This window comes from Epinephelus lanceolatus, chromosome 7 (genome assembly GCF_041903045.1).
Source record: "Epinephelus lanceolatus isolate andai-2023 chromosome 7, ASM4190304v1, whole genome shotgun sequence".
Lineage (NCBI taxonomy): Eukaryota > Metazoa > Chordata > Actinopteri > Perciformes > Serranidae > Epinephelus > Epinephelus lanceolatus.
The window spans coordinates 40,289,788-40,310,615 of NC_135740.1; the positions used below are offsets into that span (position 1 = coordinate 40,289,788).

General features: G+C 42.8%; 1 protein-coding gene across 1 annotated transcript in view; it reads left to right on the top strand.

Annotated features, from left to right (window-relative positions):
• Positions 1 to 20,828, top strand: part of afg2a (AAA ATPase AFG2A) — a 159,688-nt gene that overhangs the window by 34,503 nt on the left and 104,357 nt on the right. Inside the window, exons 12-14 of the mRNA XM_033632820.2 lie at positions 6,701 to 6,910; positions 14,044 to 14,097; positions 14,348 to 14,427. Coding sequence (XP_033488711.2) covers positions 6,701 to 6,910; positions 14,044 to 14,097; positions 14,348 to 14,427 — 344 coding nt within the window. The remainder of the gene's footprint in view (positions 1 to 6,700; positions 6,911 to 14,043; positions 14,098 to 14,347; positions 14,428 to 20,828) is intronic.

Consider the following 20,828-nt stretch of genomic DNA (forward strand, 5'->3'; position numbering starts at 1 on the left):
GACGGTTCCTGCCAGCAACCAAAAAAAGAGAAAGAGGAGAAGAAGAAGAAACGTCCTTCCTATCCCTTCACCCCCACCCGCCTCCCCCTCTTCTCTCTGCAACACTCTGCACTGAGCTCACCCAGAGACGTTCAGTCCTTGCGGCCGGTTCCTGGAAACAAGAGAGAGGAGTGAGTTTGAGTTTGGAATTTTTTTTGTTTTTTTCTCTATCCCCCTAGCGCAGCTCAGCTGAAAGGCCAGCCGCAGAGCCCCGGACTTGATTATATCCACATGAGTGCAAACATTTGTTTCTAATCCATTTTATATAAGAAACTTCCAGTGGTGCCGGATGAATACACGCCTTGAGTTCCTCGGAAACCTTCTTAGATCACGTATCTAGAGATTTGAGTTTTGCAGATTACGCCTCTCGATTTATGTTATATTTACATGTAAATAAATAAAAAGTTCCCTCTTAATCGTTTGTTTTGTGACGGGATATTCATCCTCTTTTTGACATCTTTCTTGTTTACCCAGCATTGCATCTTCCACTGTGCAGTCTGGCAGTAATATTTTCATTTGGCAGTTGTATAACAAGCCCATTTATTCTTCCTTTTAAACTTACTCCTTGTCTCCCTTGAGTTTTTTTTTTTTTTTGTCTGAGAAGTCCCCCACACCCTCCTTTCAGCCCCATCAAAGGGCCAGAGCCTGAGAGGCCCCTTGTAAAGTTCAGAAAACAACAGTAAAAGATAATAACTGGGTCTTGTACAAAAAAAAGGAAGGGAGTGAAGAAGGGGGGAAAAAACGCAGCACGGCGAGGTGTGAGTCAAAGCATCGCCTTCTAATTCCGCAGACGCTTCATCCGTGACAAAAAGCACCTTGCAATTAATGTTACTTTATATTGTTATTTCTCACAATGACTCCATTACGTCTGCAGAGCCTTAACCAAAATATGCAACAAACAGGGGGAGGATGAGACTTTACAGTGTTGTGTTGCACATCTGCTGCCTCCAGGGGAAGAGAGGATGATTGGCAGGTCTGAGGATCAGTAAACTCAGAGGATCGAGGGGCCTTTAAAGCCCCAAAACCACTGAATCTGGATCAGATGACAGTCTCAGATTGCAGGTCATTCTTAGCATTTGTTGTAGTTCTGTACCTGATAAGTCGGGTATACGTGCTACAGTTTGAAAGGAATTTGTTTTCTCGGTCTAGAACTTTGAATCCACCCACTCCACTGAGTTGACCGATTTGTCTGCCATTGCGACATGAAACAGCGGTTTCTCCAGTGAAAATCAATTGATCCGGTGAGCGCTGTGGGGGGACTTACGCCGCTGTCAGGCGTTCAAGCTGCATGCCAGAACCAATGAAGAGTAATAACAACAATGGCGACCGCTACAGACAAGATCACACTACTATCGAGGCTGTTCTAAATCCACATCCTGTCAGTATCGCCCAACATTGTAGTTTGTTTTTACTTTGCTCTTTTCCACTCTTTAAAACCCGGAAAAACAGATATGTTGACATGGCTGTGGACTTAAAATGCCGTTATATGCAGGCGGATACGTTGGTCTCTAGTTATTGGTTAGGGAAAATGGAATTACTGTCCATCAAAGAAGTCAGTAAGGCCCTGTTCAGTCCAAAGATTCGAGACGAGATGAAACCATTTTAGGACATGCAGAGAAATTTTGCAGCGGTGTGAACTGGCCGTCTGAGCTCAACTCAAGCCGGCTGATGGTGTCACCTGCAACTCAGCTGGTCAAATCGCCGACGGCTGGTTTTAGAACATAAAGCACGTCACCTGGCTTGTAGTGAAGTCCACTGGTCAAGTCAAAATGGCCGCAGATGGCATGTTCGCTTGCCACGGCAGGTGCTCCGTCCACGCCAAGCCCTCTGATTCCGTTCTCACGGTGTGTCGGTTTTGGACGATGGGTCGCTGCTGCTTGCTGTATGTGCTCCCACACACACATTCTTACTGACTGATTAATTGGCGCTGGTTATTTATATTATTGTGGTGTATTTATTATGAATACAGCCCATCTGATGCTCGTTTTGTTTCTACTACAAATGCAGCTGTAGCCAGTATCTCACTATAGAAGCTACAAATTATATTCAGCTACAAAATACGTCTGAAAAGGAAATCAGAACAGAAGTACAGAGAGTTGTTGCATAGAGATGGTACACAGTCTCATCTAGTTGCATTGGTGTGAACTTGCAGTTTAATGTTGCTGTTGCAGAACTGTGCATTGCAAGTCATTAGTTTCAACTCATCTCGTCATGAATCTTTGGTCTGAATTGGACCTTAGAGTGGAGGCAAAGTCAGACTTAAGATGGAAACGGAGTTTAATAAGTTGACAATTCCATCTGATATCACGCAAAGGAATTCGTCTACCACATTGTCCCTTCCTTCTCGCCAGGGAAGGACAATTCAGGACAATTCATTTCATACTGGATGACATAAGCTGTCATGTCACAAATCGTAGAAATGTTTACTAAAGTGTGACAACTTTTTGTACACGGCCTCTTTTTTTCCCATCAGGAAGTACATTATCAGTTGTCTTGCTATCTATTAAGAATGAACTGCAGAGGCTTAGAAAGTCTCAGTCAGGTTCTTCTTCTTCAGTCTTCATCAGCAGAATGAGTCGGCTCAGTTGTCATGAAACTGTAGATGTTCAATCTTTCCATTACTTTTAACACTGGAAGTACTTTTGCCCATATAATTATGTTGTGACATGTTTTAGCTTGTTTAAGTCTACATTGAATTTAGCCTCCATTAAATACTTCCCACTGTAGCACTCCTTTTTGTGTTAAGTCTCCTCTGTCTTCATTCCTCATTTGTCTCTTTACCCATCTACCTCCTGCTCACCTGTTTCCTCCATTTCTCTCTATAAGCCTGTTTTACTGTTGCTTTCATCTCACTCCACTTTTTATTTCATTTCATTTCTCTCCGGGCCTTCAAATGAGCCTCCTGGTCCGCTTGCCTGCTTCCGGCCTATCTCCTCATCTCTGCAGCGCTCCTCTCTCTGTCTCTCCCTCTCTCTCTCCTCCATCTGTCCTTTCCTCTCTCGCTCTCTCGGCGCTGTCCATAAATTGTTCGGTATTTACAGTATGTGGCCAGATGCCAGGTTTCCATTAGGTGCTTCGTTCCCCGGAGACGGCGCCGGTGGCCTGGGATGTGTTACCTCTGGATGGAGAGCAGGAGGAGGGTGAGGGGGAGAGGAAGGAGTGAAAAGGAGAGGAAGAGAGAGTGGCAAGCAGCAGTATTTAAGGGAGGGAGAGAGATGGCGTGATAGTGAGGGTCAAGTGAGAGAAGAAAGAAAGATAGGAGTGCAGTCAAGATAAGACAGATAAGAAACAGAAAGCTGGGGGAAAGAGAGGACAGGAAGGTAGAGGAACACTGCGTTTACATGCACTGTTGGTTTTCTGAGCTTATCTGATGAGAGCTGCAACGAAGGATAATAATAATAAAATAATAAGACATTTTATTTATAGAGGGCTTTTCATAGTACTCACAGACACTTAACATTAGTTAATTGATTATTGATTAACAAATGCCCAACAACAATGTTTCCAGAGCCCAAGACTATGTCAAATCATTTTGATTAATCAACAAATAATTTCAGCACCAATGTGATTTTGTAATTATCATGTATTAAAAAGAACAGGTGTCAATAATCAGGGTAAAAATGAGAGAAACCTGATTTCCTCAGCTATATTTCTGACAATATCTTGGCGTGTGACAGCAGAGCGGTGGAAAGAAAGGAACGATCTACCTATTCTCACTCCCAACTTATCAAATACCGATGCTAGGTCAGTGGCCCTCGGCATCAGATACTGACGCACCAAGGCTACACCAGACCCTGTCATTATTTGACATTTTGAGTAACAGTGGTAGTATAAAGGTTTAGGATGTATGGTGGAGGGAGGGGTGGTGGATGGGTCAATCAGGCACAGGACTTTGACCCAGGAGACTGCTGTTAAGGGTTATCATGTCCACCTCATCAGAAACTGGGGAGGTATTAAGAGGAATATTGGATTTCTCCGTAACGCTGACTAGCCCATTAGCTAACGTTAGCTTCGATAGCAAAACAAACTGGAGGAAACCATTCAAGTGTCGTCCTCCTTTGTAAGATTGCCATTGCAACCAACCACAAAGCTTCCTGTGACATCATCCATTCACTGAGCGAGAGCATATGGGTCAGCCAGTCTGGTCCCATCGGTCGGTGTCTCGTAGAGTGAGTGACCTGACATGGTGCGTTCATAAATTCAGTCTGACGATGAGAGCCTTGTTGATCGAAGAAATTAAGTGTTGTATTAATTAACAAACGCTCTGCACTCTGCTGTTCCGCTGCTCCGTCTCCACAGACACAGTGCCCAGAGTGTGCTCTGCCACTCAGAGAGTGCAGTGCTCTGGTGACCGAACGGTACATTCAGACAGTACTCCGGATTTACAAACGGTCCAGTTTGTGCCAGAGTGCGCTCTGGCACAAATAAGTATTTCTGACTGCACCACTCGCATCATCTTCCTCCATTGTTTGAAACAAGCCCACCGAACTTGCTAGCTACCCACCAAAAACATCATATTATTTACTAACAGTAAAAGGGTCTATATAAGTCAATGTATCTGATCCCGATCATTTGAAAATGTTTGGATCTGTCCCGATCCTAATCTTTGAGTTTGGATCGGGAGACCCTTAGTTCCCATAATGCAACTCAATAGCATCTTTCCTTAAGACTCTCCTGCCTGGTAAATGTGTGTTTTCAAACTCCACATCTCTAGGCTTTCTGCCAAAAAAATTGAACTCTCAAGCCCAACCTGAGGTAACCCTGATGACATTATTGAGGTTGTTGTCTAATAGGCTCCCACCAGGACCACAGACCATATCATACAGCCGTTCTTACATGTTTAGTATTACTCTTTTAAATGTGTTGTGTTACTCTCTATGACAAGTAAACAGACTTTCATGTGTAATATCACTAGAGTGCCCCTATAAAATAAGCCATTCTTCAAAATAAGGTTTGGGATAGGGGAGAAATCTGATTACCGGTGTAACCAGGCTACTACAGTGCATGTAAACACACTGTACGACTTCCTGCATAACGTGATTTCTCCCAGTAACCCGGTTTCTTCTGTGCATGCAAATGTACTTAGACAGAGAGCCGAGTGTGGGAGGGAAGAAAAGGAGTACAGGAGATAAGAAACAGAGTGATAGGGAGAAAGAGAGGGTATGGAGGTAGATCAAAAAGAGATATAGGGAATGATGAGGGAGATCTAGAGGAGGAGGAGGAGATGTATGGAGGAGACAGCTGAAAAAGCGAGAAGGGGAGGGAGTAATGGATTGTAATGAAGAAAGAAACAGGAAGGATGAGAGAGCGGTCTTAGAGGGTTTTGGACGAGGGCTTCTCTTCTTATCTGCTTTATCTCCTCCGGTTGTTCACTGCCGGACTCTCTCCCTCCCTTCCTCCTTCCCTCCTTCCATCTGTCAGACAGACAGCTGCTGGCCGACTCCGTCTGTTGTTGTTCACTCCGTCCAGTCTCCCTGACTCAACCCGAGCCCTCAGTTCCTCCATCGCCTTCCAAATATGCTTTTATATTTCACTTCCCCCTCCGACCCTGTCATCCGCCTGGAAGAACTTGCAGTTCTCTGCAATTTGCTCAGGCGGTCAGAAAGTTAAAAAGGTCCTCCGTGTGGGTTACATGAGAACATCAGTGACATCAGCGCGCAATCAGAGTTTGTTTGGTCCGTTGCATTTATTGTTGGCGATGTGTTTGTGTTAGAGCTGCCACAGATTAGAACTGTATGTTATTTCAGATGATCCAGAGTGAGTTAGAGCTTTATATTAGACCACTGTTGATCATTTATTAGTGTTTGGCCTCTTATTATTGTCCACTTCCAGTTTAATACATGAGATGCATTTTGTTTGATTACATGTTATTGTGTGATTGATTAATACCACTGAGGCGCAGTTTAGCTCAGCATGTTGATTGGATTCTACACAGATTTGCTCTCTTCTTCTTCTGCCCTTCTTTTTCTAACTACTTCTTCTATTTCTACTACTACTACTGCTGCTACCACTTCTTCATCTACTAATACTACTATTACTACTTCTACTATTACTTTTTCTTCTACTTCTATGGCTTCTACTACCACTACTTCTTTTTATTCTGATTCTATTATCAGATCTAGATCTACTACTACTCAGTAGTAGTAGTAGTATCAGTCTCATCTTTGTCTTCTTTATATTTCTTTGTCACCTTCTTCTACGTATCTTTTTATTTTTTCTTTCTCATCATTATTTTTATCTTTTAACAAGAAGTATTTATTCATAAATACTTTTGTTCTGTGTTTCTACATACATAATGGTCAAATGCTGCTTTTATTAGTACATAAACAGTTTCTTTTCAGTGGCTTCAATTAAACAAACCTGTGTTAACTGGGCCTTTAAATTTGATTTGGTTAAATCCTGGAGTACTGGATGCTGTGTTCATATAACTTTGATGTTACATGAAATGTTGAGTTTTATGAGATACTGATTTTTGATATACTGATAGTTTGTGTATTTGGTGAAAGTATAGATCAAAGGGTCTTTATTGCGCATTTCATCTCTTGTATTTTTACATGCATCAGGCTGCTTGTCATGGCTCTGCAATAAGAAACATTTCTAGTCTTCAACTTAAATAATTAATTCTTAAGTTTTCTGATTTTACCTTATCTCTGCCTTCCAGGTCTGCTGGTCAGATGTAGGCGGGATGGAGGAGGTGAAGCTGAAACTGAAGCAGGCCGTGGAGTGGCCTCTGAGGCACCCCGAGGCCTTCACCCGCATGGGGATCCAGCCACCCAAAGGAGTCCTGCTGTACGGGCCACCAGGCTGCTCCAAGACCATGATAGCCAAGGCCCTGGCTAATGAAAGTGGGCTCAACTTCCTAGCTATTAAAGTGAGTTTTTATTATAATAGTCAGAATTATATTTTCTCAGTATGCTTTATTTACACAAGAATTATAGCACTTTTGTTTTTCTGCTGTGCAGTGTATGATAAGTTCAAATGTAAGGAGGTGTGGGCAAAAGGCTGTTGTGTTCCCCCCTCTTTTTTTTACATAAATATGAACAAATGATATACTACAGGTGTTGGTTGGGTGATCTGCCAAAACACAGCGTATGAATCATTGAAAAAAATAATGGAGCTAATCCAAAAACTCACTTAAAAAAAGCAACCAAGACTTTAGCTCAGTAATGATTCAGGTTTAGTCATAGCAAACATGCCGTGAGCAAGTTCTCAGAGGTGATGATATTAACTTGATGACAGATGATTGTTGATTCAATCTCACCTCACGGTCGAGTCCATTTTAGCATCTCTGCAAATCGCCATTTCCCCCAGACTTTACCTACAACCATCTAACCAGAAATGAAAATAATGTGATATAAAACACACTTCTCACTTGTCCTTAGTAGAAGTTAAAAGAAGATAAAATAAACTGAGCATTTTGTATTTCAAAATTGAAGAGTGCTTGAACCGCTGTAACCTCTAACATACAGTTTCCCTTTAGCTTTACGTTTGGAAAAAATTATTACACACTGACTGAAGGACAGTATCTATGACAACCCCTCCCACTCTGCCTGTCAGTTGTATTGCTTTGCTGTTTGTGTCTGCAGATACTGGGATTTGTCTGGTAGATACAGCTCCTCTTCTTACTGGACTTGGGGCTGGGTTGACTTTTGAGGAACAAAAACAGCTTCTCCTGCTACAGTTACAACAGGAAAAGGAGTATGCTTTGGAGTTAGAAAAGTTAAGACAGAATGCCCGTTTGCGTGAAGCTGAACTAGCCAATGTTCAGGCAAGACGGCAATTAGAGTTGGAGCGCTTTGAGTTGGAGCTTATGAGTGAGGGAAAGCTTCAAGCTGAGCCACAGATGAGCAAAGAGTCTTTGGCCCTTTTTAGATAGGAATTGTGCAAATTTGCAGGAAAGCCCAATCACTCTTCTTTCAGCATTGGCTGGGAAGTGTGGCAAAATGCCGTCTGCCTACTTTTGTTCATACAGAATGTGCGTTTTCGGGGCAATGGGGGGCGTGAGCAAGTAACAAAATGTGTAGCTCAACGTGTGACGTACACAATGACATGGGAGGGAAGCTGCGGCTGGTCAGTCCTTTGGCGATTCTTTCCTAAGTCGGCCCATTCGTCACCGTTCCTGTCACTTGATAGTTAATGGCCTCTTCTTTTGCGAGGACAAGGAGGGCGCGCAATTCCTTGTCTCCCCAGTTGCTCATCTTTACAGTGTCTGTCAGGTTTGTGTTTCCCTCTTGCTACTAGCTGCTCACTAATTCCTGCTATCAGCTGTTTCCTGTTTATCCACCGCCAGTGGCTCGCACGTGCGGCGTCATCAACAGTTCCTCCCACAAGTCTTCAACAGCCCCTCCTGTTACGGAAGGCCGCCTGGGTCTGTTTAAACTGAAAGGGTTCCGCCAATATGACTACCCTACAAGGTGGAAAATTGGGCACCTCGGATCAACTCGCCAGTCCGGCTTTGTGTGTCTAAACGGCCCAGCATTCGTGGAAAATCTGGCAGTGTAAAAGGGGCTTCACATTCACACCTACGGACAATTTAGAGTCACCAATTAACCTGCATGGCTTTGGATTGTGGGAGGAAGCCGGAGTACCTGGAGGAAAAGCGCACTGACAGGGGGAGAACATGCAGACTCCACGCAGAAGGGCTCCCCCACTCTGGGGTTCGAACAAGTTCTACTAATGTTTACTTTTGATTGCATGTGTGCGTATTACATCATGCGTCAGCAGCCCGCCAATAGGCCGCACAGCTGTGGGAGCTAACAACAGTTGTTTTGAGGTATTTCAGATTTCTCATATAAGTATTTATTGGTTACATTTTGTTTTACAGCGTTAGGAAAGCAATGTTCCAGTCAACCCTGATGATGTCTTACACATAAAAGCATGATCCCAGTCACTTCCACACAGTGAGGCACACAGGTTATTAATAAAACACTGTTATTAGATAATCCCGGTATCAGCCAATAGCCTTAGCCCAAGTCTTGGTACCAGGATTGAAAAAGTTGGATCGGTGCGTCCGTATTTCACAAACATTTCCCCCGAATTTTAGCCCGATACACGACTGGTGAGTCAAGAGGATTTGCACAGATTAAAAATTAACTCACACACACCGTATATCCAATATATCAATGTAGTGGAGATGTTTCCCTGATGACCTGGAGGCGGTCTGTCTGCCCAACTTCCTCTGCAGAAAGCTTCCCTGTCTGACCTTTGACCCTGTGTTTGTCCCCTCTCATTCATCACCCCATCCTCTCTGCCACCCCCTCTGTCACCTGCACCTCTGCCCATTCAGGCCGGGCTGACAGAGACTGATTGATCAGCTTGTTGAATTTTTGATCAGTAAACATTTCCTGAGCTGTTGCCATGCAAGACAGAGAGCTTCGACACGAATCTCTCAACCGGGGTCGTTGGGCCATCTGCAAATGCGGGTGTGATTTGAAGGCTTGTTTTTGTTTGTTGTGTTTTATTTCGCTTTATGATGTTGTGGTATGAACAAGTCCTCCAATTACGTCTAAACTTTAGTCTTATCCAGACCAAACTGAAAGTGTGATTGTACAATTTTAAAGAATGGAAAAGAGGTCATATTTTGGGGAGAAATGCTGAGGTCAGAGGTCAACAATCACATGAACAAATTTAACTATAATCTTGTTTTCAAATACACCTTGGAAAAACATATTTCACAAATGTACCAAAGCTGAAATTCAAAATGTTTTCACTTTCATTCTGATTTTAGAGACATTATCATTGTTATTGAATGATGTTTTGTGTTTGACACAAAGGTGATTACTAAAAGAGTTGTACTATAATCTTGTGCAGCAGTATCTGCCTCAGGAAAAGGTTAAAAAACATCCTGTCCCTCCCGCTGAAAGCTGCTCTCCAGCATCTGAAATAACAGTATCAGGTTTTTCCAGTGCAGCGGTTGCTTTGACATAGATACGTTATCCAGATTTAAATGTGGATACTTTAAGGCTCAGCCTGTTTCCTCTGTGTGAAAAAGCCCTATTATCATCTTGTCAATTTCAGTTTCCTCCCAGTGCAGCCACTCAAACACGCTCACATCCGCGCACCAACACACACACCAGCACACACAGCTCATATCTCTACACTGTCAATGGTTTTAAACTCACCATGTCCAGCCCTTGGCTCTGCCTCAGAGAGAGGAACCTGGGATTAATGAGTCAATCTCCACACTTACTGCAGGAGACAAAAGGGCTGGGAGTTAAGTGTCGTCTCCTCCGTCAGCCCAGAGGTGTTGAAAGGGTGGATTGCAGGGGAGGAAGTTCTTCTGAGGGCTGAGTGGATGTTTATCTGCCTCAGAGTGAAGGAGAGAAGAGGGAGGAATGGTCTGAAGGAGAGGGAGAAGACAGTGAGGGGGCTTAGGAGGTTCAGTTAGTAGCAGTAATAACAGTTTAATTGGTGGTGGTAGTAGTGCATGTAGAGTTCAGTGGTGTGGTCGAAGCATGGTACGCTTTCTTTCTGTTTCCACTGTGAAAAGTTGTGGATGGTACCAGTGGACCTGTTCCCTACCGGTAGGGACCTGTTCCCTACTGTCATGTTTGGTCCCCCCTCTGTTGGGGTACCTAGCACACAGATCTGGTACTAAAAGGTGGAGCTGTGAACACTGCAGTCTGAGTCTGAGTTGTGTCTGGTTTTGAGGCTCATGTAACCACTGTTCATACTGTGGAGAGTTTTATTAGTAAACTGTAACTATAAAATGAAAGGATGTTTTGCTGCCTCTCACAGCAGCTGGAGTCTGAGAAAAAATAACTTCATTCACTGGGCCGACTGCCGGCAACTTTTAAGGGGGAACATTGACTTGTAATGTTACTCAATGCATGAGTTGACAATGAATCCATCAGCACACCTTAAATTTCACTGTGACAACTTTGACCATTCAATTAGTTTTTATATGACAGACACTTTTAGTAATGAGTGGATCTTCAAGTATTTATGTGTATTAATTCCGACCAGGACGGCATATATTCTAATCCTCACTCTGAGGAAAAAAAAAGAGTTGCAGAGCATCATTCCTGTGGGCTACAGCAACACTAAACCCCTGAGCTTGCCTGAGAAGGACTAAATGCACAAAGCTGTTATTTTTAAATGTCCCATGGAGAGAGACTCTCACTGTAGCCTGTTCTACTTTGTTCTGAAAATGTCGGCGTGCAGCCTCGTTCTGTGGACGATAAACAAGGTGCAGACTTGAATCTGTGTCACCAGTGATGAGGAAATACAGTGAGTGACAACAGCCCCGCCCACATTTAAGAGAACTGTTTGCAGTGGAAACACTAGGGTCTAGGTACCATGTCTGAAGGGTTACTGTTGGTTCCTAAGGTACTATACTGAAAGAGTTTGGTGGAAACTGGGCTTTTGAAAGGTTTCCTGTCCACACTGAAATGTCTAAACACTTGGAAAATGGCTTAATCTCCTCTTCCCCCTCTTTGTCAGCAAAGAACAGATTTTTGCGTCAGAGCCATTGTGGTCAGACAGACAGACAGACTGGTCATTACACTGAGTCCGTCATCACTTATATTGTGTTTCACTACATCTGAATTCATTCTTTAGTTGTTGTCAGTGATGCATTTTTCCATTTATGCTGTCAAATGATTCAACACATAAAATGATTTGATCAAGGCTCATAAGTTCTACCTCTCAACCAACAGAAAAATTATTAAATTCAAGAAAGCATCTGGCAACAAAAATGATGTATTCTGACATTGAAAGTGAAAGACCAACATAAATTACTTAACTGCCACTGCTAATGTCAGGTATACTTCATATCTGTGAAAGCTCAGTTTTTACTGTCCACAATCAAACATGAGTGAAAACCCTGGTATTACTGTCAGGGTCCCCAAGGTCATGAAATTCCTGGAAATTTATGAAATTAGAAAAACTTTTTCCAGTCCTGGAATGTTTTGGAATTAATAGAATGTTTTGGAAAAGCTTAAATATACATTGTTTTGGCTATTGTTTGAATTATGTTCATAAAATACCCAAAAGTTGAATAACATCATGCGTGCAGTGCTGCGCTTCGTGACTGTTGATGAGATCTCTGGTTTTTTGTCCCCTAAAAAGAGGCGCAACCATGACATTTTGAGAAGTACCAGTATGTGCCAGTCTGGTCGATTGGCATATGCAGCTAGTTGGTGGCAGGAATGTCTAACTTGGGTGTAAAGACAGTAAGCCATAGCAGTTTGATTATCCACAAATGCCTGTAAACTGCCTGTTCATAGTCTTACCCATTTAAAACTACTGAAATTAAGTCATGAAGATGGGGTGAAATATTAAAGAAAAGTAATGGAAAAGTTTTTAAATTCATGTGTAAAAATGTGGGGGGACTGTGTACTATTGTACCTGCAGACATGTCAATGCTGATCCACACTGTGGGTAAATTTCTGTAATTGCCAGCTTAACCACAGAGTGTTACACACAAACATGAAACAGTACACAGTGTACAGTGAACACAGAAGCTGTGGAATTACACCACACACACACCCTGCTGCCCTTCATGACATTCTCACGCTGTGTTATCACCGTTTCACTGTGTTCCTCTTTTTAATCTCCAAAAGACACCACAGAACAGCAGCTGCCTCTCTGGTCTGTCAGAATGGTAGCTCTCAGTTTTAGAATATCTACAGACACAATGCCACCAGGTGATACTTCACAAACATGACCGTGATTACTCATGAGCGTCCTGACGATGATGCCAATTATTTACCACTGCTTCATATCAGATACTTTAAACTACTTTAAACATAGCACCTGAGCTTGATTATTGATTACTATGATGCAGGACCTCATTATTTCTAGTTGTCAGTATGTCAAATTATCAACTCAATCACCAGAATAAATGTTGGCATTATATGTTTATGCAAGCTTAGCATACGTTGCATGTGTATATTATTACCCAGCAGATATGTTCAAAACTTAAGATTTCTTTATGTTTCAACAATGCTGTGGTTAACGTGGTTATGTTAAGGCACAAAAATCACTTGGTTAGGAAAAGGTGTTTTGGTTTAGAACACACCCACACTCACTGCTGGGAACACTGCAAGATGTCGCTAAAACGCACCCAGTTTTGGTGGCTCAGACACCTCTAGAAACAGCCTTATTTGTTGCATAAAAACATCAGGGTTTCGGAGGCTTAAATGCTGCTGGAAATCGCGCGATGTGTCACAATTAGTGGCTTAAACACCACCAGACAAGCTGTTGGAAATGGCAATACTTGTCACTAAAAAACACCAGGGTTTGATGGCTCAAACACAGCTGTAAACACAGCTGGAAAAGCAAGTGGAAACGCAGCTGAAAACGCAGCTGGAGATGCAGCTGGAAATGCTATGTTGTGTCTCTATAAAGCGCCTGGGCTCGATAGCTCAAATGCTGCTCCAAACAGTGCTATATATCGCTTCATTACATCCAGGCTGAGAAGCTAAAATGCCGCATGAAATGCTTCTATGTGTTGGTGGCTCAAACTTTGCAGGACACACTGCAATGTGTCGCAAAAAACACCTGGGTTCAGTGGCTCAAACGCTGCTGGAAACGCTGCAATGTGTAACAAAAACCACTCTGGTTTGGTGGCTCAAACACCACTGGAAATGGGGCGATGTGTCACTAAAAAATCACCAGGGCTCAGTATCTCAAATGCCGTTGGAAATGGTGAAATATGTTGCTAAAGTACACAGGTTTGGTGGCTCAAACACTGCTGGAGACGCCACTGGATACAGTGCAGTGTGTCATTAAAAACCGTGATGTGTCATTAAGAAACACCTGGGTTTGGTGGCTCAAATGCCGCTGGAAAGCTAATAAACATCCAGCTTCGTTGTTTGTTGGTCTCAAGCGGTGTTCTGGAGCTTAGCAGCCATGTTGCCTGGGTGTCATGCCATCCACCATCCCCTCCACTTCTCAGGGGCAAAGTCAGCTTACGTACCATGTCACTTAAGAAATCATGATATATGTATGAAACAAATTATAGACGAAATGTAAAATGCCCTTTAAATTTGACTTTTTTAGGGTCCAGAACTACTGAGCAAGTATGTTGGAGAGTCTGAAAGAGCTGTGAGAGAGGTAAGTATTTTTAATTTCATTCCAATAAAAGATTTACAATGGTTTGCCAATACTGTTGAGTTAAAATTATGCAAGCTGAACCCTGTAAACGCATCCAAACTATTTATAGTTGCTAACGACCTGAGGTGTAATTTATGACATGAACAAGTGCTGTATTTCCTGTGTATGTTTGTGCTGAGAATGATTCATTTGTCCTGTTAAAGATTTGTCCTGTTTTTCTCTCTTCCATTGTTGCTAACTCTGCTTGCAGGTGTTTCGGAAGGCGAGGGCCGTCGCTCCCTCCATCGTCTTCTTTGATGAGATTGACGCTCTCGCCAGTGAAAGAGGAAGGTACAGTGCGTTACTTTTAACATCACAGAAAGAGGGCTAGAATTAGAAGAAAAGACGCAATGACTGCAACATTAATGGCAAAAACACAGTTCCTGCCCACTTGATGAATGTTGACTTCCTCTCTGAAAGTTCACCGCTGACCGCTGCCACTGTCCACTGTTTACTATTTTCAGCACTGTGGTCATTCATTGTCCAGCAATGACAAATGCCCAGTCATCGCTGCGGCCTGCTTTAATTTACCATCCCTTGCCTCTGTCCCAGCTTGCCTCACAAAGATTCACTTATGAATGGATGCAGCAAACATCCCAAAAAGTCTGCATGACTGCACTATCAAAGCCAGCCACTCAGTTCCCATGGTGTCCTCTTAGACTTTTGCGGCTTTTCGCTACCGGCAAACACAGAACACAGTCTTGTCCGGAGGCGCTTTAGTGGGATGGCACTGGGAACATCTGTGGCTTAAAGGAAAGAGGACGGGGGGCGGACAGAGGACACAGACCGGAGGAGCACAAACACTTCATTGTGCCCGTCCGCGGCAGATGGGGAAGGCTAAATATGCAGCATGCTTCCTGGTAAACCAGTCGATGAAACTAAATGTTGTAGGAAGGAGCACAGAAAGGCCAACGGGCTGTCCCTGTAACTTCTACGTGGGCTCTCAGTCAGATGCTTTAAAGTTATACAGCGTCTGAGAAACAACATATCTTTGTTTTTGTTAAACTGATTCTGATCATGAAATGTTGAATTATATCTCAACAGTTTTTGTTAAACAGAAAAGTATACTATACTATTCCATCTGATCTTTTCTTATTAGAGTCACCACCTTTCATTAAATGTTCTCAGAGCAGGGTTTCCTGATATCCAGTATACAGTATGGTATGTTACCAACCAGAGGTGTAACTGTTACATTGATTCATTGATTATACATTAATATACATTATATTAATTACCTCCTTCTCTGTCAGGACTCAAACTAGCATTATAATTGTTGCTGTTAGTAGTATTAATATTACAGCCACAACATCCAATGTCACTGTTGCCATGGCTACAGTCATTACTACAACTATTACTACTGCTTGTTGGGATTTATCCCTCTGTGTCGATTTGACGCCATATCTACGCTGTGGCCTGACGTGCACCTCCCCGGAAATATAACTACACGTTGCAGCGATAATTGGTGTGCCAGTGATTTGTGCCACCTGTGCCAGCTTTTAATACTTTGTCTCACTTCCAGTGTCTTGTTTTGGTTCTTCAAGATGTTTTATATTTGGGCAAACCCAAACTTCGGTGAATCTAGACTAACCAATTTTAAACGCCAAAGTGACACACCAACACAGACAAACTAACTGATCGTGGCAGCGGTAGACCAGCAGCTTCTGTTTTCAGCTATTTTAGATTGCTGTTTTCTCAGTAGAGTCTGGCTTTCAGGAGAGTGATGTAATGGCTTCAGTTTACCATCGGAAATTACCGTCTGACAGCAAGGTATAGAGGTGAAAATCTTTTAAATTTAACGTTGACTTTAACTGATATTGATTTTTTTGGTGGCTAAAACACATTTTGTTTCATCCACTTCCACAGCAGTACATTACAGCTTCTATGTTGGACTCCATCCTGTTTCTCCAAACTGGGAACATGCCTACTGACATCTAGGCTCAACCCCAACACACCCCTTATCCCCACCACTTAGCCCTTACGCTTCCATTTTGCACATTTACGTCTAGGGTCAGGGTTTCCCACACATTGTTTATTGATTTTCAATTTTGCCGCTGGACCATTCTCTAGGAGTGAGTGGGTTTTCTCCGGGTACTCCGGCTTCCTCCCACAATCCAGAGACATGCAAGTGCGTGTGAATGGTTGTCTGTCTCTATGTGTCAGCCCTGTGATAGTCTGGTGACCTGTCCAGGGTGAACCCCGCCTCTCGCCCAATGCCAGCTGGGATAGGCTCCAGTCCCCCAACAGACCCCTAACAGGATAAGCAGTTACGGAAAATGAATGAATACAGTTTGGTAATTCATCACACCACACTCTCAGCGTGCAGAGTGGAGTGTACTCTGGGCACAGACGAAGCAGTGAAAGTGAAAGTTAACCGTTCATTGCGCTGGGTGTTAAAGTTTGCATTCACTTGCATCTGCAGCAGCTGCTTTTCTCAACTATAGATCTGATCTTATCAGCTCTGATCGGATCGACTGATCAGTTATCCACCCTGTAACTCAAACTCCACAAACTGCTGCTGAAAAAAAACTCATGAAGCGTTTCACCTTGGCTGTGTTCAGGGACCTGCAAAAACCTCAGAATTTAGAGAGGGGACTCAGAATGATAAAACCAGCTACAGCCACACAGTTCTGTGGGAAGCTATGGATAAGTACCTCATACAGCCCCACTTCAAAAGATCCAAACTATCCCTTAAAGTCTTCCAAACTTCCAAGCCAGGCTGTTCAGTCGACAGCACTTTAGAGAATGTGTTTCCTGAAGAAACCTGGAACACAGACTTTATACTTTGATGTTCTGTGCTGTCTGGACTCATTTCCAACGTACAGAATACGTCTCTATTGCAACTTGTCTTCATCAGTCAGTATTTTTTGCCGGTGGGACTGACATGTTCTGTCTGTATTTATTATAGTGATTGAACCCTCACCCCTCGCCCCCGCCCATTTTTATTTTGATGTTCAACTTCATAAATGCACTCTGGTGCTCCTCACAGCTACAGCCAGCTTTCAGCAGTAATGCAGTATAGCGTGAGAGTCTGTCAGCTGGCTGCGATGGACGTGGGGCTGGACACGCGCCTCAAGGCCACTCGCCATTAAAAAAAAAAGCACTTAGCACTGAACTATAAATGTTATTTATTGGTCTTCACTTCCTGCCATGTTTAATCAATGAAGTGGCTCACGCACGCCGGCAAGAATTCAAAACTGTTGACACAACCAGACAGCCTCGGCTGTACAGTGTACGTGTGTGTTGTTTTCTTTTTTTTTTCCTCTCGAGGCAGGAGATGAGAAGCACCTGTAAATCTGTCAGCCTACCTGCCACGAGTCCAAACTGGTGGAATGATATGAAGAAGACAGGAAGAAGACAGGAAGACAGGCAAACTGGGGGAGACGAAAACAGACAGTGAATGTTAGACAGATGCAGAGACTGACAGATGATGAAGACAAAAAATGCTCAGGATTGACCGAATGAAAATAAACTGACGGAGAACCTAGAATAGAAAAGATAATTATGAGAAATGAAAGACAATTGTTAGATTTGAAAAGAACAATTCATAAAAGAGAGTCAAATGTTTCAATGGAAGCTTCTCTCCCTCGCTCCCTTTTCTGTCACCCTCATCTTTCTCTATAGTGTGTCTTTCTGACATCCTCTCTTTCTCACCACCTTTATTCTTTTCGTCCCATATTTTTGCCCTCATCTTCTTTCTCTCTGCAGTTCATCTCTCTGCCCTCCTTTCCCTAATCCTCTTCCCTCCTTCCTTTTCTCCCCACTATCTCCCCTCACCCAAACTTTCTCCCCCTCCCTCCCTCTCTCCCTCCTGCTCTGCCTCCATATCTCAGTGACAGAGCTCCTTTGTGTTCCTCTGCGGCCTTGTCTCTGCTAATGACGTCTGGCACTTCCGCTGGCCCTGTCAACAGAGACTGTGTGTGTGTCTGAGCTGAGAAGGGTGGCTGTCTGCACTGCGTTATGGAAAATAACCACCTTGTAATGCACTGACTAACTCGCTGATGAGTTTCTTAAAGGATAAAAGCTGTTGATATTCTATATTATATATTTCCTACTGGCAACACATGTTATTCCCCTGTGCCATACAGCTCCATTGCTCCAAAAGCTATTAAAAAAAACACATAAATGAGACACACTGCTGCAGTGGGTGACATGTTCTCTCATTACCATGAACTCAAACACTTGTTTACGCTGAGTACGCCATCCTGCTGCCCTAAATACTCACTAGAGCATCAAATGTGTATTAATCCGCTGCTGAAAATAGTCCCTGTAACCCTGTTTGAGTAACATTTGCTACAAACCACAATGCCCAGCTGTTTTTGGAAATTATTTAGCCTCATTTAGCACTCATTTAGGGGCTCTATACAAAAGTCACAGCATATGAGTTGTCTGCACATGGTTCTCAACATGGAGGTGCCTGAGCTGGTGGCTAGCAGCTAAAAGTGCTAACTCGATAACAAGCACTACAAAAACGCAACACTGCTAAAAGAGCTAATGATGTTAACCAAGGGGGAACTGCAGGGTGGATGCTACGCTTCTGTGATGAAGCCAACCACGTATCAGCAGTGACCTTTGAATGAGGGCAGTGCAAAGCCGTGGCGATGAGCTAGCTGTTGGGATACTGACATGAGCTAAAATGCTGACGTGGGCAGACGGGCATGTCAAAAAAAACAAAAAAAAAAACACAGAAAAGCTCAGATTACAACACACACAGAAGTAGCGTGACTTGATTCTTTGCTCTGGCTCATAGCGACTTGTCAGCACATAGAGTTAGCATTAGCATAGTGACAGTATTGACAGCAAACATGGGAGATGCTAACCGAAAACTTTGAGCTTCCTTCCACTGTCTACCAAAAATCTGATCATAGTAGGTATTACTGTGTTTCACAACTGTTAACACTGTGTCAGGCAGTTAGCCCACAAGCTAACGAGCTAAACAAACAACATAAATAAAAGATCCTAATGACACTTAGTAGCATTTGCTAGTTGCAGATTTTGTTGCACAGCAGACTCCTCATCTGAGTCTGGGTCTGACAGAGGCTCAAACATTTATGGCTGAATTTATGCCTCTAACACCAACATTAGCCATCTTGATGCGCACTGCTCTTTCACTGGTCAACATAGCGCAAACAACACTGGAGAAAGCAGAAAGCAAAACCTATCTCAAGCAGTTACCAGTGGGATGGATGTGTAAAGGCTCACTAATATTCCAATGTTATTCCGAGTTTTACAGTTTCCCGAATTTGATACTGGTCATGTAAACAGCATGATCGTTTGGATTTTCCAAATTAGGCCTTATTCCAAATGTAGCATTTCCTGATGAAGACGTGGGATATGTCAGAATTATTTTAGCTTTAGGAGTGTTCTTTGAACATGTATTCAGCACATTCGTAATATACATCTCAACATGGCGTCTTAACTGTTTACAGCCAGCTGATGCGTTGTCATGGATATGCTGTACACAAACCAACTCACCAACAGTTTGCAAGGCTGGCGTAGAGATGCATGCCCAAAAAAGCCCACATATCTGGTCAGAGGAAGAAACACACCTACTTTTAAACACGATGAAAGAAATGGGCATCAACAGATTGCTGGATAAATATTGTGACGTCAACCTTTTGAAGAAGGTGGTTGAAGGAATGAAAGAGGGAAGCTCATTTTGCATGGTTGGTTGTGGTGGAAAACTTTGAGGAATTTGCATAGGAGCACAATGGCATAAGTGACAGCTGTTCCACTTTTCCATACTGTATGTTGACATGATAGACGAAATGTTGGGGCACGTTAATCAGCGTATGCACAACTGCATGTAAATGGGAATATTAATGGAATATACATTTTCATTAGCCATGTAAACAGCTTTGTCTTTTTCGGAATAAGGGCAAAAAGCAGAATATTTTGTGCATGTAAATGTAGTTAATGAGGAGGAAAGTGCAGATCTGCTTCCAACCCCTTTTCTGAAATGTTCTTTTACCTTCTCTTTGGCTAAACCATGTTATAAAACATACTTTAAAACATGTAAAGTGGCAGCCTTTAAATATCATATATTGCACACACACAGTATCTGATGCTGGTCTTTAAGTATGGACACCTGGGTGGGATAAACTCCAGCATTTCCAGACGTTGCTAAATTGGCAGAACAGAGGTACAGCATTTACAAGTCCAAACAAGGTGACATATTTGTGAACTTTGTCTAAAGGAAGGCTGCTTTATTTGAGAGGGATGACGTGTTTTCAGTTGCAGTTCAGTGGGACGTCATTGGCAGGAAAGCTCCCTTCTGCTGCCAAAGCCTTTTCTTTCTTGAAGAAGAATTGCGCTAATGAAAGAACCTGCCATCAGAGTGTCAGTGAAACTATTCAGAAGTTCTCTACAAGTATTCAAGAACTGGGTAATTTTCATCATTACATAATAAAGCAAATATTAGAGACAAATGGGTAAAGTTTGAGGCAGGGGTTGAGTTGGACGTTGCATGCTGCTATATATTTTTTTATCATCCATGCACTCATTCATCAATCACACATTGATTTTAAGTTTTCTCTCTTTCCCTTCATCATTCCATATGTCCTGTTTCTATGCATTTTATCTTTCCACCCTTGTTCCCTTCATTTTTTTACAGCATGCTGTCCGTCCTCCCACCGACCCATTCATTTATCTGTAATTCATCACTTTACACCATCAATAACTTCCTTTTTACCCAG